Source organism: Gouania willdenowi, chromosome 13, assembly GCF_900634775.1.
Source record: "Gouania willdenowi chromosome 13, fGouWil2.1, whole genome shotgun sequence".
Classification (NCBI taxonomy): domain Eukaryota; kingdom Metazoa; phylum Chordata; class Actinopteri; order Blenniiformes; family Gobiesocidae; genus Gouania; species Gouania willdenowi.
Window position 1 is genome coordinate 1,812,147 of NC_041056.1, and position 15,858 is coordinate 1,828,004.

Genomic DNA, 15,858 nt, shown 5'->3' on the forward strand with positions numbered 1-15,858 from the left:
ATTTTCCTGATTTATCGCGATTTTGGATTACGATGGAAGCATTATTAAAATCCGCTAGTCATCAATGGAGGGGGCCGAGCTCTCAGAACTTTCAGATAGAATCCACCGTGGAGTTTTAAGACTAGTGGGGAGTTCGGGTCAAGAAAGGGCCACATTATTTGGATTATTGGAATATCAGGGACAAATAGGGCTGGTAGTCAAATGCTGTGACTAGCGCGATTGAAAACAAATATCTTCTCATCATAAATCTTGCTCTCAACCTTGGATGTATGCAGATCTGACGCTCCGTCCCTGCTCCTCTCCCCCTCCCCTCCTCCAGTGCCACTTAAGGTTTCCATCTTCTGAATCAGACTTTCTAAGGTCATCACACCACCTGACTGTCAGAGTGAAAGCAAAGGTTTCATTTTGTCTAATACCTCCACCGGCCCACCACCCACCCCCCTTCCAAGGAAGGTGTCCGTGGAGTGCCCAGAGAGGCTGCATGCCCGCTGGAATCCTCTCCCCCTCTCCGCCCTGCCCAAAAAAACACCCCTCCCCCAGGCCCAACACCCACCCCCTCTGCTATGGTTTTCGTGCTCTTCTGTGACTGTGTGTTTGCTTTGTACATGTTGGATGAGGAGGCTTTTTTCCAAGCTTTACACTGACCTTCACAATAGGGTCTTGACTACAAAGTTGAGAACCCCTGTATTATGGGATTAAAAAATCTGAGAATTGATTTAAATATCAAATAAATCTGAGGCAAAGACTGCATTCAGATTTAAAAAAAAGTTAATTGAGATTAGATTCTCATAATCTCACCTGTGATTAAAAAGTGTTCAACCTGAACCTGTTCCACAGCTCTACATCAGTAATTATGACCTCTGCTGCCACCTTCAGGTTGTTTGGTGAACCTACAGCTGGATTATGAGAAATTGACAGGTTTCTGTTCTCAGAAAAAGTTAAAAATTAGATTTTTGAGATTCTGAGTTTTAGATTTGGATTATAAGAATCATAAAGCTGAAATTAAGATTGTAATAGAATTGAAGGGGAAAAAAACTATTTTTAGTGAAAATTTCAGAATTCTGATTCTAAACACAGATTTGTAACATTCTGAAATTTAGATTCTGAACACTTGGATTAGGTAATCTAAACATTTAAATGAAACAAAAAAAGACATAATACTTATATAAATTTTCTTTTCAGAAAAAAAGTTGTTTTTTTTTTCTCAAAGATTTTTGAAGATTCAGATTTGAAATTATCTCAGCGATTCGCAACTGGTGGGTCGGGACCCACTAGGTGGGTACTGCACTAGGTGGGTCGTGGACAGCCGCTCAAAAATAAATAAATACTTAATGTCTCTCATGCTGGACTTGTTTTTTATTTTGAAAGAAACGTTTCTTTTGACACATGCTGTGAAATGCATTTTGCACAGGAAAATATATAGATTCATGTTTTAAAAACATAATATATGTGTGTTTTCAACAGCTATTTTTGAAAAAACAAAATTTGGTTGGTTTAAATCTAAAAAAAGTCAGTCGCAGTGGCAAAATGTGGGTCCCAGAATGAAACCAGTTGAGAGCACCTTCAATAAGATTTGTGTTTTAATCCCAGATTTCTGAATTGTTATCTCTTTGATTTTGCACATGCATAATTGAAAAGTCAGACTGGTCTATTATGGGATTTAAAAATCTGAGAATTGATTATATCATACGACGGCGTAATAGTACAAGAATCCGTGACCCTTCGTTCTTTGGTTATTTCATTTCAAAACCAAATTAAAATATATAAAAACTGATAGTAAAACAAAAAAAAACGCTTTTTTGGTTTTATTAATTTAAAACCAGAAACAGAAAAACCAAACAAGCAGCGTTTTTCTGTTTTAAAATGAAATCTGGTTTTGTTTGTGTGATATTTGGATATTTACAGTGTTTTAATCTCACCACACAGTGAGGACACACAGACGGACTTTTATTCTGCTGCGTTTGATAAAAATAATCTTGTATCATGTTGTCCACCTCACACTGATGGCAGAGCTGTCATTTGTGTGTCGATGACGTTTTGTTAAATAGTTATTGATGCTGGAAGTCCGAATCTGATAACTTTACCAAACAGTGTTACGGTCCAAATAGTATCCAGATAATCTGGTGACTGGGTGGACTTTGGCTCCTGGACATAAATAGAAGCAACGCATAAGTCACGTTACTGGTGAATTGTAATGTTATTAATACATAAATAAATCAAAACTAAAAAATGGATGTTACCAAAAACATGCACATGATATGTGATTAAAGAAACCAGCGGTGGTGTAATGAATCTACTGGTGCTCCTCGTTTCTTGAGATCAACTTCCGTGTGTGTTGACGGCGGCTGTTCGCGGTATTTATAACGTGCAAAATAAACATTTTTACTGCCCTCAAAAAAGCTGTAATTGTTTTGTGCAAAAGTGTCAAATAGTAGAAATTCTAACATTTATTGTTCCTCACAGTTGATAGTCAGTCACCAGCTTATGTATATACTCTTTGGATCATAACAACCGTGAAACAAAACATAAACATGAGCAGCTTTTTACGAGCTAAAACATCCACAGACTGAATGAAAACAGGAACAGAAAAGTGCTGAAATAAACTCTAAACAGTCCTATTGAAGACTACACTTTACAGAAAAGCTTTTAGTTACTGGATTTTAATTTTTATTTATCCTTTAAAGTTTCTGTTCTTATGATGTTTATGCACTCTTGTTTTATTATTCTATTGTGTTGCACTTGTACTTTTATCACAACTCTGTACTGCACTTTGTGATTCTATCTGCAAAAAGCGCTTCATAAATAAAACTTACTTACTTACTTACTATTGTGTGAGGAGACCTGGTCCAGGACCTGGGGGGTGAGGTGCAGTGGTCTTTAGTTCTACTCTATTTTCCCCGTAAATACCTAAATATCACTCAAACAGAACAAGTTAAAAAAACAAAACAAAACAGAAAAACGTTGCTTATCTCATTTTTTTGTATTTCTGTTTTGGTTTTAAATCAGTAAAACAAAATAACCACACTGTTTATTTGTTATTTTGATTTGGTTTTAAAAAGGAACAACCAAAGAATGAAGGGTATACGGACATCAAAAGTGTAAAACCTGAGGGGTGTTCCATGAAGGAGGTTTAACAAACTCTGAGTCTATCCATAAACTCTGGGTCAACATACCCAGCAATGGGAAACTCTGTGTATCTGATTCATTACAGCTGGTATGAAGTGGGTTAATAAACCCTGAGTATGTAAACCTTGGGTTACTGACGTGCACGCGTGTGATAAAAAGCCATCATCAATGAATCAAAGATTTACTTGAGCTGCCATGGCAACCACCCGGAAGAGAGTGATTTATTCACCGTAATGGGTGAAATAAGCCAGTGTTTGATGAATATGATCCTGTTCTAAAGGTGTGTTCAGTCTTCAGTGATTATAGTGGCTTAAATCACCTGTAATTAGTCACATTTTTTGGTTCCTTGATGACTTTATTGCTTCAGTGACGTGACGAGTGGTGAATAATATGAATAAAATGTGTCTGTAGAGACGTGACAGCAGCATAGGATGTCTACATAGAGAGTCCTCCTGTTACACTGGATATAAAAACAATGATATTACATCATTTACATTGATTTTTAATCTAACATTGTTGCCAAAGTCATCTCAGCGTCCAAACAATATGTCATAAAAAAAGACTGAAGCAGGTATGCTTCCAAGAGCGGTGTCATAATTCACTGCGCCACCATAACTTCAAAGTTACATGATCAATTGATCAAACTGTATTTCAGTAAAAAACAACAATCAAGTCTTAAAAGTGGATCAACTCAGAGAAGAACATACCTCGCATTTAGAAATGGGATACTCAGTTTCCCTCATTTGATCCTGAACATACTCATTGTTTGAACATAACCTGCTTTATGGAATACCCCTCTGAACCTATAGACCCATGTCATATGACGTCACAGGTCACGTGACGTGACGCCCCCCATGTTGGAAGCGCAAGCCACCACAGGAAACGTGTTGAAACCATAGAATGCATAGCGAAGCAGAGGATCCACAGCCATGGATAACGTTTGCGCTGTGTTTGAGTGTTTGAAGGATCTGCTCTGATCATTTTGTTACTCATGTCAAATAAATGATATATACATTTTATATTTTTTATATAATTGTAGCATGTTGTTACCCCCATGAAGGTCCTTAAAGCTTGGGAAAATAAATTATTTTACTTGCATTGATCAAAGTGTGCAGATCGATTGTTAACACAAATTTAGATAATCAACAAAATAGCTCAGATTCTCAAAAACCAGCATTGTACACTCATGTTACAGATGAATTATGAAAAATTAGCCACTTACCCTGGATAACTGGTTGTAAGCTAGCAGTCCTTTAAAATTGTAGGGGTCATCCCCACGATCAGACCCAGTTTCTCCATCTTCTGGTAAAGTGTACACATAATCCGTGGACATATTGAGGCCAAACGGAGACAACCTTCGATAACTGTTTGGAAACGTGGGCTGCTTTCAACAAGTAAAAAAACTAATACTTTTAATTACGTAAACACACCCACGCAGGTGCATCCGTATGGACCGAGTTCTTCCAAGATGGCGCTGGGTCAATGCTCCGTGACGTCAGTCGCAAGGGTCTATTCCCAACACTACATCAGTAATGATGACCCTCTGCTGCCACCTTCAGGGTGTTTGGTGAACCTACAGCTGGATTATAAACATTATCATCATCATTTTCTTCTCGGTGAGTAATGAAACTCTACAATCATCAGGTCACTGTTTATGAAGGTTTTCAGCTTTAGCTTAAAATATGACTTTGTCTGATAACAACATGATAAAATGTACAAACTAGATAATGAAGCTCATTAATGAGCAGCTGCTCACCTGTAGAGATAAAACCTTCTCTTTCTCATCTACATGATTCCAAACATGAGTTCTTCCTCTGAGACTGGGAAGAAACGTCATGTTTGGTTAGCTTAGCATGTAGCAGCGTGGGCTGAGAAGGCCAAAGGGGCGGGGCTACGTTTTAAAAGTCTACTCATTGTGTCTTTGTGCAGTGTTTGTTGTGCTTTAGTTTTTGATTTGTGCAGTTTATGGGATCACCGATCTGGTTCCATTTCACATTCCTTTTTTCCATTAGGAACAACCCAATCCGATTATCCAAATCCAATCAGATTGACTTTGAACAGCCACTCGAACAGACTGAGTTGTGAGAAAAAAGTGCAGAATTCTGAGATTATTGAGAGAAATATCAAATCACAGGCAGGATTTTCAGATTTCAAACAAAAAATCGGACTTTAACTCAACATTTCTTGGAAAAAACCCAGAAATTACAGTTTATTTATGGACAGTAATATTAGATTATTGAGTGAAATACCAAAATATAGGCAGAAATTTCCAAAAGAGTCTGACTTAAACTTAAAAAAACCTAGAAATATCAGATTATGGACAGTAAATTAAGATTAAAGTCATATATATCAGGTTAAATACAGGAGAAAATCCCATTTATATAATTATAAAGAAAAATGTGAGATTAAAGACATAAATCTGATATTTTAGACATAGTCTGGTGCCTGTTGTTGTTTTAAGGAGAGGACAAACATTAAAAGCATCCCATTATTATTTCTGTTGATTACAGTCACTGCAGGTATTGTGTGTTTACTTCAAATGTCCTGGCTTGGTGTGGGGACGCTCCCTGTTGTGTTTCTTCTTCTCTCGTCACATTGTGCGCGTATGCCTGTGAGGCAGCACTTAGTCAGTTGTCATTGTCTGAGAATCAAAGGCCCAGATTCCAATGCGTTGCATATTTCACCAATTCAGTTCCATGCCTTTAAAACGCATAACCGTCCTTCACCATTTACAAAACAGTGTTGTGTAACACAATCGCACACATAAGACACGACTTGGTAGATACTGGTTGGTGCTACAGTCGGATACACTTCATGTGGTTCTTGAAGTAGTAGATGGGGTATCTGTAGTCCATGTACTTGTTGGCCGGGTGTCGGAACTTGTTGTAGGAGACGCCGTTCTCAGCGTGCGGCTGGTGGTTGATGTGCATGTTCTCTGGATCGTCACATGTAGCGACCATCAGGTACCCCAGACCGTCCATGAAGAGCTCTGCAGGAAGAGACTCATGTTTGAATACTTTCAAAATAAAATAAAAACACCATAAATGTACACTTATTCATTAATATACAGTACACAAGGAATAAAAAAAATAAATCATTAAAGTAGTGATGCTGAAGTTTAAAATGTTCAAAATATATCTTAAATTATTTTTAAATAAAAATATTCATTCATCATCATCTAACCAGCTTGTTTTTGATTTTCACAAGAATAACTCTTGCAATTATTTGTGATTACTTTGCAGGACTTGCAAATAACTTTGTCATTAACTTGAGCATTTTTTGTGCTTTTCCGTTTGCTGTTTTTTTTTTAAAATTTGTTGTTTTGTGTCTTCTTAATCGTCAAATGGATCGTAGAATGTTTAAAATGCTCTAGGATCCATCGGTGTGATTAAAGTGTGTGCAAACCTCACTTCACGTGCTAATAAGGAGTACAAACTCTACCTCTACTTGTTTGCTCTGATAGTCCTCCTCGTTTGTCGGTATGAACACGCTAACAAAGTCTAGAGTGGATCAAACAGGAGAATTCTTGAGCGATTGTTTCTGTCGGTCTCGGGACGTTTCCAATCACAGTCTAGAGTGATTAGGAGCGCCTTGAACGCAACTGCTTTTAGAGCAGATCAAACACAAGTGGGTGATCAATAGAACCGGCGACGGCACAAACCAGTGCTTTAGAACTACCAAAAGCACAACAACTTGTTGCGTCTCCATTGGTGAATGTTGTTAAAGAACAAACGGAGAAGGAAGAAGTTTGTGAGAACTCTACAGCGCTGGCTTTGACCCATAGATGAGAACCTCTTCTTCAGGTTTCTGTTTCTTTGCATAGAGACGTCTCTACTCCAGTAACTGGTTACAGTAACTAGTTACAGTAACTGGTTGGCTCATGGAACTAGTTACAGTAACTAGTTACAGTAACTGGTTGGCTCATGGAACTGCATTAGAGGCTTTTTGGAGCGGATCAGAAGTTGTTCTATGAATGCAAACCGAGCCAAACCAAGCTAATAAAATGATCAGATTTTCTCCACCCATTTGGACCGAGTCCACGACTAAACTGGTGTGAAAGCACCCTAAGTCATCTGAAGCATTAGAATATTAAAATAAGAACAGTAATTGATTCAATTATTATTACACAAAGTTTAGTAGCAGTAAAGTCTTTTAAAAAAGGGAAAGATGATGAAACGTTAATGGCTAAACTTTTAAAGTCTGTACACGTTACAGATCGTTATTAGGTACTGTAGTTAGATAATAACAGATAGACCTGAGGTAAATGTGTGTGCGCTCACCTGGGTGTCCCACTCGTTTGATGACTGGGTCAAACCCAATACTGCGAACGGCGTCAGTTCGAGCCAGGAAGAAATTGACCACGCCGTTCACCAGAGAGCAGTTTGGGTAACCGGGAAGAGGGTGAAACTGGGTGTGAAATTTCAGGTACATACAGCCGCCCTCTTCGTCATCTCCTTCGTTGTAGAGGAAAGTAAAGTCCCAACGGTTCCCTCCCACGGAGCCGCCGACCTGACGGGGAGAGAGAAACCAAGGAGTGTTTTAGAGACGTTTGTAGCCTCGGTTGAGGAATGATCAGGAACGGTATGAGGAAAATATGCTGAAGTTTGACCTGAGCAAACATCCTCACCATGTCCAGCTCAGGGTTGGCCTCCAACACCTCCACAAACTTCTCAATCTTTGTCTTCTCTGTGAACAAATAATCGTCATCCACCCACATGAAGTACTTGGTGTTTACCTGAGAAACGGCCAGGTTTCTGCCAGCGAACCATCCCTGGAGACATCAAAGTAAATCAGTACCACTTAAATGCAAGCTCCATTTTAACAAACAAACAACTTTACCAATCCAAACATCTAACTGTAATAAGTGAGAATACCTTGGCAGGAGGCATGTAGAACTGCTCGATGTTCCTCCCAGGAATGGTCTCTGTTCGGATGTTGTCGTCTGCGATGACGATGTGAATCTTAGGGTAGAACGTGCGGACGCTCTCCACCATTATCTTCAGTTTGGGGTATCGCAGGAACGTCTTTGTGGTGATGGTAACCAGAGAGTCGATGTCTGACGCACGGACAAAAAGAAATGTAGTGAAAACATCATGATTATTATTCCTCATCATTATCCTCATCATCCTCATTTTTATCATCATTATCAAAAATCATTATCCTTATTCTCATCCTTATCATTTTCCTCATCTGCTCTACGCTTCCTGTGGCGTTGTAGTGAGAGGAGGAGCTCTTGTAGCTCTCTGAAATGAGATGAGATGAGATGATTGGAGGCCTGTGGGTCAGAGTTTCTCATACCTGCTGTTGTTTTCCAAAGAACAGGAACCTGAGGCTGTTTGATGACGATGGGAAACACAGCCTCATAATTCTCAAACTGGAAGTGAGCTGAAATGAGAGAGAATGAGAGATGATTCAGTATGTGGAGGTTGATGAGAGGACACACTTTACTCCACGTACCCTGGTCTGCAGTCTTTATGTGGTAGATTATGCTGGTGTAGACGATTTCAGACAGAAACTGGTTTACGACCTCCAGGCTGCTGCTTTCAATCATCAACTTGTTCTCATTTAAACCTGTGAGAGTAAAATTATGGTGTTATATTTGTTCTGTGGGAGAAATTTCTGATTCTCATGTTCACAAAGCGGAGCAGGATTTAAAATCAGACCTACCACAGTTAGACAAAATAATTCATTTATTATTCTATTCTCATCAAGTCATCTAAATTCATCTCATTTGATCTGAAGTCATCTCATTTAATGTCCTCTAATGTCAACTCATTTAACTGTATTTCATTTAATCTCATCTCATCTCATTATTTTATCATATTTTATGTTGTATCATCTTATCTTAAGATACCTGAGGTGTAAAATCTGAGGTATGCAGTCCAAATCTTTTGTATCATTTTGCTCTGTTCTCATTGATGAAATAGTTTTCACTCTTTTCTCTGAGTAGTAATTTACACAAAACGTTTGCTGAAATGTCACTTCTGCAGACCAACGTCTCTGAGGAATGTTTTCATCATGTGGTTCAACGTGTGACGCTAAAATGCAAATCAGCCCTAATACGACAGTCCCGTCCCCTCTGAGCTCAACGTAACTGATGAGAACTCACATCTGGAACATTCCTGAGGAGACGCTAATAACGTCCCTCAAATGATTTATTGGAATTTTCTCATCCCACACAGGCTTGACTCACCTGTAACTGTTGCCTCTTCATTCCTAAACTTTGTCTTCAGGACCCCTTTGGACACCTTTAAAGACACCTGAGACAGAAAGAGGCGTATCTCATCACAGGGTTGTCATGGAAACCCTCCAACAAAGGCAACCATGAAGAGGAAGAGACGTCTGACGTCGTAAGTTTCAAATAAAAAACACAAATGTATCCTAAACAAGGGCGTCAGTTTGGTTCTAAAAGTAAGGGGGACGATTAGTAAAAGGGACTTTTGAGAGGCGTTTGGGACGATGAATATAATATAAACTTATTTCATGTTTCATGTGATTTTCATGTATTGAATAAGAACACTTCTGTAACACTTTATAATAACCGTCATCTATAAAGGGTAAATTATGGTAAATAGCATTAGTAAGGGATTATAATCTTTAGTTCCAACTTTATACCCATCCAAATAATGATAATAGATGTTTCATAAAACATTTATAAACCATTAACAAATATCTGGTCCATGTGTCTCTGTAATACTTATAGATGTTTTTTAAACCATAATCAAAGTTTACTAATCATTAACAAACATTTTATATAGTGTATAACATGATATAATGTATAATGTATGCATCAATAAACTGTTCATATAACATCAATTATAGCATTGCAAATTATTAAAAAACATTATTAACTATCATTTCATTGTTTGTTAACAGTAAATAACTATTAACTAAAGGTTAATTAACTATCAATTTACCATTATTGATCCTTTATAGATGATGGTTATTATAAAGTGTTACCAACACTTCTAATGGTTACCACCAGGAGGCGCTGCCAGGGATTTTGGGCCCCATGAAAATAAAATAAATAAAAAAAAATGTGTATACTGTTTTACTTAAAACTATGCATTTTTATGATATTTTTTGACAATTATGAATTGGTAAAGGAAGCACTGAAAATACAATTCAATTCATTTAGATTCAATTTTTTGCTCTATATTTTAAAAACATCTCTTTCCTTAAAAACAAAAAACACATATGTTAAAATTCATGGAAATATTGATTGATTTATTTGACTGAAACATTTCAGTTCCAAACAAAATTACACTATTCTGGCTAAATTTTGTGTTTTCAGGCTTTAGGGGTTCAAATTGTTCCAAAACTCAGTTTATTTGTTTGTTTCAGTCCAACAAAATTTTCAGACATAAATCACAATTTAAAAATATATAACAAGTCTGAAAGTGGCAGACGCAAAAAATGCTTAAAATGTCTGATTTTAATTTTCTGCTCACTTATTGTGTGTGTGTGTGTGTGTGTGTGTGTCTGTGCGTGCGCTGCTTCTTATCTCACTAACCTTGTAAAGTGGTTTTTCTTCTGCGTGTAAAGCTAAATCTGAAAAGAACAAAGAAAACTTTTTAATATGTGTAACAAAATCACAATCAAACGACAAATTATCTCACACTCTATGAAAGCATTGAATTATTATTAAGGTTGTTTTTTAAATTTTAGCTTTTTCTTTTATTTCATTCTTCCTTTGCTTATATTTGTGTTTATTTATTGGTGCTGTAGTTACAATTTTCTTTATCGTGGCACTATTATCGTACTTTACATTATTATATTTTGGTTTTATCTTGTCCTAAAACTTTCTAAACATAGGTATGACAGTGTGAGATGACTTTGTTGTAATTTGCGCCATATAAATAAAGTTGAATTGAATATTTTTCCCAGGTTTTACGTTTGATAGTTTTAAAAGAGACATATCATGCATTTAAATCCTTCCTTTTTACATATAAATCATACAGTTGGGGTCTATTTAAAGCGGAACTGTAATGTTTGGGTCTGAATTCCTCATTATTATAGCTCCACCCCTTTTCTGCCCCTTTTCTGATGTGCTTCTGAGAGCAACTCGTTTTGGTGTGGTCTCTTTAAATGCAAATGAGACACTTCATACCCCGCCCCCTCTCCAAGCTAACGTCACAAGTTGCATTTTAATTCAGTCTTTTCAAAGACAAAAACGTCAAAATGAAATGACTAATGAAAACTTTAGACTTAAATTAAATCACGTAGGCCATATCATCAAGGATCTAAAACGAGCACACAGCGCTAACATATGAAGACGGTGCAACTGCTAATGCTAACAAAACAATGACAGGGACGTCTTATCATCACTTTTTAGCGTTATTTACAGCTTACCGAAGTGCTCTGTTCATCGTCTCCAAAGATAGAAGGAATTGAACCCTCAATCAGACAAAGTCTTTCTGTAAATCCTTCTTTATACTGGTGGAGGTTGATGAAGCAGTCATCATTGAAGTGCTTCACACACACTAAAATGACCTTATCCACAGATGTGGTACATTTCTATAAAAAATAAAACTCAACCAGACACTTTGAAAAGGTTCTGATGCTGGGAGACGGTGTAATGAAGCGTGTGGGTTACTACATCCAACAACCCAACATTTTGACTTATCCTCTCATAACTTCTGCATCCTGGAGCTTGGACTACAAAATAAAAGCCGGAAATAAAAATGGTGGATTGCTCGAAGTGTTGGACCTGGAGTTGAAGAACTAATTTGGCAGTTCTGCTGCAAATACTGTGATGTAATAGTTCAAAAAACGTAATAGAGAATAGAAAAATCTAAACAGATTGAAAAATATGAGCAAAACAGAATATAAAGATATCAACGGAGCACCTGAAGAGACTAATTTTACCTTTTCTAAACACGCTAAATATACAACAAAATGCATTTAAGGGCTAAAAAAGTGGATTTAGCATGATATGTCCCCTTTAAAGGATTAAGTGAATAAAATGAGCCAACCTGGTATGAGGGTGGGAGTTAGAGGCAGGACGATGTATCCGTGGATGGGATACTGCAGTGGAGAGTTGGCCTTAGCGTGCAGCGGCGTGGACAGGACGGAGAACTTCCTGTTGGAGAACAAAGCGTCTTCTTTCAAATTATACCCAGACTTAAAGTGGCTAAAGCAGGACATCCACCGTATAGAGATTTACAGTTAGTAAAAAAAAAAACCTAGGAGCAAAGTCATGAGCAGCATCTGATGCTCCAAGAAAATAGACTTACACAATATAAATGTTGTTGTTGCTGAGTCATATTTGAGTGTGGTTGCTGAGTCATGTTTAAGTATTGTTGCAGAGTCATTTTTTAGTATTGTTGCTGTCAGGTAATTAATGTTGCTGAAACATGTTTGAGTATTGTTGCAGAGTCATGTGTGAGTATTTTTGCAGTCATGGTTAAGTTTTGTTGTAGAGCCATGTTTAGGTATTGTTGTAAAAATGTGTTTGAGTATTGTTGCTGAGTCGTAGTTGAGTGTTGTTGCAGAGTCATTTTATGTATAGTTGCAGTATAGTTGAGTAATGTTGCTGTTATTATTGAGTACTGTTGCTGCGTAATGTTTGATTGTTGTTGCAGACTCATGTTTGAGTATTGTTGCAGAGTCATGGTCAATTTTTGTTTTAAAGTCATTTTTAAATATTGTTGCTGAGACAAGTATTGTTGGGGGTCATGTTTCAGTATTTTTGCAGAGTCATTGTTAGGTTTTGTTGTAGTCATGTTAAATATTGTTGCCAAGTCATTTTTGAGTATTGTTTCTGAATTATTTTTGTGCATTGTTGCTGAGTCGTGCTTGAGTATCATTGCTGAGTCATGATTGAGTACCTGATCTTGTAGCTCTTGAACTCCTGGGCGCGGCGTTGGACCATGTTGCCGTAGTGCATCATGGGAACGCGGGAGCTTAACGTCACGGCGTCAGGGTAACAGAGGCAGGACGAAGGATCCAAAGATTGCATGGAGCGCTGGGACCTATACACCCCGTAACACAGAACTGATGCATGATGGGAAGTCATGTGACAGCTACTTTTCCATTTGTTTGCTATTAATTAACCAAGTGTTATGAAAAAATAATGTGTAAATGCACGAATTCTGAGGCTATAATATGTCATATTTCCATTTCCACCTGAATTTTTATTTTTTTTCACTTAGTTTTTCTTTACTTTTCAAGTACTAACGTGCAGGTGTAGAACACAACAAACATAATATAAACAAAAGGTAAACATAAACATTTACAGTACATACACTGGTGTTAATAACTATTCTACATTCTTCGTCCTTTCTCTCTATGACTTGTGAAGGGATTTGTACTTGGTCCATTTCTGCCATTTCACTTCACAAAAAACATGAAATATGTAAATTTTTCCATATTGTTTAATTCTCCAATTGTTTCCATCCAGTCTTTTAATGTGGTAGAGCATTTTCTGCATCACTTCCTGGTTACGGCTTTCTTTGATGAAGCACTGCCAGGTTCCCAGGTAAACGATGGCTGGTTTTGTTGAAACAAAATAATAATAATAATAATAATAATAATAATAATAATAATAATAATAATAATAATACATGAATTATGATTTATAATATCAAATAATGCTGTTTCCAGAGGTGAATTCTGTGCTAAGCTGACATGATAAACGTTGTTACTGTAATGCTGAGTAATGCTTAGTGCTGAGAAGGGTCTATAGGGTGATTTACCTGATGTACGGTTCATTGTGTAAAGTCAGGATCTTCCTGGGGAATCTTTCCAGACTCACGGAGAACATCACCACATACATGGACGTGACCATAACCAGACAGGCCACGCCCAGAACTTGAAACTGGGACCGACTGAGAACAAAGTTCTGTGAACATTGACACACAAACACACCATCATTCTGTTAAAGAAGAAGAAGAAGAAGAAGAAGAAGAAGAAGAAGAAGAAGAAGAAGAAGAAGAAGAAGAAGAAGAAGAAATGGTAAATAATAAATAGAAGAACCCTATTAAATGGCTCATGCTTCTTGATGATCTGAATATTAATAAATGATTAATGATCATTTCTTGTCTAAGTTCTGCTTCCTCCTCTTTCCCTTTCACAGCTATGACTCAAATTTACAATACATAACTAAATAATTGGGAGAAAAAAGACCAAAAAGCACATCATAACAGTAAAATCAAATTCTAAAGGTATGTTTGATTAATTATGACCCAAAACTACATATTTAAGCCAAAATTGGACAAACATCTGATTAATTCTGATTAAAATTGTGTATTTTAAGTGAAATTGTTCAAACTTATTGTGATTGAATAAAGCCATGCTCCTGAAAGTGATGTAAATAAATGAATATTATCACAGAAAAGCTTTTCGTTTGTCTCTGTTTTCACGTTAAGAGACAAGTTTCTCTCCTTTAAACGTGAAACATGCTCGTTTCCTTTGAACCAGGGAAGTTTTTAAATTAAAAACCCACTGACAGAGAAATTTCCTTTGATATTTCAAACAAACAGCACTGATTGTAGTTTAATCTGGTGATTTAATTTAATTTATATGAACTCACCATGTTTCCACTGCAGAGAGAGAGATTCCTAATATCTTTGTTCACAGGTCGTGGACAATCCAAGTCTGTGTGAAAATGCAGACAAACCGGCTTCATGTTCTATTGCACTGATAACTATTTTAGGCCTAAAGAGGGCGGTATGAAGGTTCAGGTGTGTTCCTCACATTGACAGGTGTCTTCAAACATAAACTGTACCAATGATAACGACATGTGGAGATGGTTTTAATGAAAAGTCTTTAGGTTTTAGGATGAGTCTGAGCCACGTGTGCAACCTGGCCATGGACGTCAGTTTTTCTCTCTAACGCTGTCCGACCTGTCGTCATATCTTCACAGAGAACCTACAGCTCCATCTGAGTCACTTTGTTACATAATCTCACATTATTAGTGTTGAATTTTACACCGATTGGTTTTAATAATGATATTTAGACTCTTTGTCTCAGTATTGAATGATTTTCACACACAAAACTCTTCAAACTAAAGCAACACATTTTTTCCCCCTGTCAGATGATTCTCAAACGTTACCAACAGACTAAATCCCAACGTACAGAATGTTTTCAGACAAAATCCAAATGTACCAAATCCTTTTGGTCTGAATCCCAACGGATAAAGTTCCTTTAGACTAAACCATAACAAAAAAAATCCCAATGGACAAAATCCCTTTAGATTATGTCCCTAATTGGTATAATTTTGTGCTGCCCCCAAAGTAAACACACAAAACGACCCCAAAAACACCAAAAATTCAAGAAAACTACACAAATGGACAGCAAAAATACACAAAATTACTTGAAAAATACACAAGCACAGTATGACTACAAATATACAAAAAAATAACTGAAAAATATACAAAACGACAACAAAAATACACAGAACAAAACACAAAAAAACTAAAATACATAAAATGAAAATATAACCCTTTATTCTTTCGTGTATTAATGCTCAGATCAATTACTATTCCAGTACAGTCACATTTTTGCTGCGCTGCTTTTTTTTAATTTTTGCTGACGTGTGTCACACAGAACAAAAGGAGGGGCAGATCTCACTTGGCTTTGTTTCATTCTTTATAACAAATGCCTGTGAAAACAACGTTCAATCATCCCTGAATATTTTAAACAGGAACAATAAAGAGGCTCACACCCTAATATAGCAAAACCATTCAATTATATAGGACAAAAAAACAAGCCAAAACATTTGGAACATTT

General features: G+C 36.9%; 1 protein-coding gene across 1 annotated transcript; it reads right to left on the minus strand.

Annotated features, from left to right (window-relative positions):
• Positions 1-5,531: 5,531 nt before the first annotated feature.
• On the minus strand, positions 5,532-14,713 carry LOC114474749 (beta-1,4 N-acetylgalactosaminyltransferase 2-like). Its single transcript, XM_028465254.1, has 12 exons — positions 14,660-14,713; positions 13,824-13,969; positions 12,957-13,100; positions 12,102-12,208; positions 10,640-10,677; positions 9,320-9,386; positions 8,584-8,697; positions 8,425-8,511; positions 8,001-8,182; positions 7,754-7,897; positions 7,407-7,635; positions 5,532-6,115 (listed from the first exon to the last, which is right to left on the minus strand). The coding sequence occupies exons 1-12, from the start codon at positions 14,660-14,662 to the stop codon at positions 5,922-5,924; spliced, it is 1,455 nt and encodes a 484-aa protein (XP_028321055.1). The 5' UTR covers positions 14,663-14,713; the 3' UTR covers positions 5,532-5,921.
• Between the last annotated feature and the right edge of the window lie 1,145 nt (positions 14,714-15,858).

Coding starts and splice junctions, on each gene's coding strand:
- LOC114474749 (XM_028465254.1), bottom strand. Junction 8,183..8,424: donor TCTTTGGAAAACAACAGCAG/GTATGAGAAACT, acceptor TCCGTGCGTCAG/ACATCGACTCTCTGGTTACC. Junction 6,116..7,406: donor CAAACGAGTGGGACACCCAG/GTGAGCGCACAC, acceptor CTCTTCCTGCAG/AGCTCTTCATGGACGGTCTG.